At 42.7% G+C, this 2,260-nt stretch overlaps 1 protein-coding gene across 1 annotated transcript in view; it reads right to left on the bottom strand.

The window, feature by feature from the left end:
• The window catches only part of MED4 (mediator complex subunit 4), a 20,235-nt gene that overhangs the window by 2,592 nt on the left and 15,383 nt on the right, over nt 1-2,260 (bottom strand). Inside the window, exon 5 of the mRNA XM_011940551.1 lies at nt 1,815-1,946. Coding sequence (XP_011795941.1) covers nt 1,815-1,946 — 132 coding nt within the window. The remainder of the gene's footprint in view (nt 1-1,814; nt 1,947-2,260) is intronic.

The following is a 2,260-nucleotide window of genomic DNA, read 5'->3' as shown; positions in this document are numbered from 1 at the left end:
GCCAGGATGGTCTCGATCTCCTGACCTCGTGATCCACCCGTCTCGGCCTCCCAAAGTGCTGGGATTACAGGCTTGAGCCACTGCGCCCGGCCAAAAAGTCTGTATTTCTGAAGCAAAGAGACAGAGCCCATCAACAGGTATAATTCAAGACTCAAAGACAGAAGGCAGATGTTTAAAGTGTCAAAATAAAGAGTTATGGTATTAACCAGAAAGGTATGCCAGTTAGCTTCAAATCTACCCTTCTCTCTGGCCCCTGAAACCGTTTCTCCTTTGCCAGCTGCCACAATTAAGTTTTGTCAGTAGAGGGCACAGGTGGGATTCCGTTGGCAAACAAGTTTCACTTCCTGGATCGAGTGTTTTGTTTCCTTTACTGCTGTGATGCCTGGTTGGTGTGCAGGACATTAAGTGGTGTTCACCACAGCAACTTTCAGTGGCATCTCTAAAGGTGGTTTCCTAGCAGGTTTCACCACAATCCCAAAGGGCAGCTTCCCAGCAAGTCTCCCTGGAACCCCAGTGGGTAATTTCCTGCTTGCCAGTTCTGGCCTCTGACGCCTCATCTAACTTCTCTGCCATGGAGTGGGCCACAACCACACTACACCCTCTCCAATGACAGCACCATGATATGAGTATTGGCCTTGGGATGGGGCTGGGGAGGACTGTTTCTAGGTCTGTCCCTTCCTTGGTCCAAAAATGTGGCAGTGACTCCCCATATTCTGTTTTTTCTGTAGTTTTAAAATATGAGAAATATGAGGTGATATCCAAGGATATCACAGTGTGTCCCCCAGATTGTACTTCAGGTAGCTAACAAACATGATGCATACAAAGCATTATGAATGACACAGTGACAGTCTTATGATGTAACATTCAGCAAAAAATGCATAGCAGAAAAAAGGAAACAGGCTAAAATATTTAAAGTGACTGCCTCAGAAAGGGTATTTTTTTCCTTTTTAAAATGCCTTTTTCTACTTCCCAATGTTCTACCACATCAAAACAAAAGTCACCTATAAACTATAAAAGATGAGGAATAATATAAAATAAATATATATAAAAACAGCACAAACCTATGAAAAACTTGAGGAAAACTGAAGCTCAGAATGAAATGGATCTCACAGAAATACTATTTTATAAAGTTATAAAAGTTTATAAAAAGCTATCGCTATTCATTTTGTCAACCTGGGGGTTGTTCAGGGGTGTGTTCACTTTATTCCATAAACTGTCTTACTCTATTTACATAGCGTGTTTCACAATTATAAAAAACCTGTGTTTAGAGCAATAATTTTAAAAGAGAGGCCTAATGCCTGAGGAAGACAGTGTAATATTTGCAAATAGAGAAAGGCAGCTTATTCTAATTTCATACCTCCCTGAAGGAGAAACTTGAGAGAGTAGAATAAACTGGCAAAGAATCTAGCTATTACGATGAACTGGGTCTGAGAGCCAGGCACACTGGCTCACACCTGTAATTCCAGTACTTTGGGAGGCTGAGGCAGGCGATCACTTGGGGTCAGGAGTTCGAGACCAGCCTGGCCAACAGGGCAAAACTCCATATCCACTAAAAATACAAAAATTAGCCAGGCGTGGTGGCACATGCCTGTAATCCCAGCTACTCAGGAGGCTGAGGCACAAGAATCACTTGAACCCAGGAGCCGAGACTGTGCCAATGCACTCCAGCCTGGGCGACACAGTGAGACTGTCTCAAATTTAAAAAAAAAAAAAATGCGTCTGGAATCTCAAACTTGGTTTACCGAAAGATATTCCAACTTGTCATCTCTGGAAAACCTTGATCTGTTTGGAAACACTCTTTGGCTTAACATTACCTGGCAATCTTCCTGCTGCGAGTGCATCTCCCGGTAAATGGCCATTCACACCATTAGTGGAAGGATTGTTCATCTGACCCAGTAACCCACTTCTCATCTCTAAATCAGTTGGGTACGGTCTCCGGGGGTCCCCTAAAACAATAAAGACTGCATTTAATTCAATCATATTTTAAAAAATAAGTGTTAATATGTTCTTTGACATACTCATTTTCCTTGGTTCACACTGAAAACTTCAGGCTACATTTTCAATTTTGAAATATAAAAGTCATCTGGCTGGGTGCGGTGGCTCACACCTGTAATCCCAGCACTTTGGGAGGCCGAGGTGGGTGGATCATCAGAAGTCAGAAGTTCAAGACCAGCCTGGCCAACATGGTAAAACCCCATCTCTACTAAAAATATGAAAATTATTTGTGCGTGGTGGCACGCACCTATAATCCCAGCTACTC

The sequence above is a fragment of the Colobus angolensis genome, unplaced genomic scaffold (assembly GCF_000951035.1).
Source record: "Colobus angolensis palliatus isolate OR3802 unplaced genomic scaffold, Cang.pa_1.0 Scaffold101, whole genome shotgun sequence".
Taxonomy (NCBI): domain Eukaryota; kingdom Metazoa; phylum Chordata; class Mammalia; order Primates; family Cercopithecidae; genus Colobus; species Colobus angolensis.
This window is presented reverse-complemented; position numbering and strand designations above follow the sequence as displayed.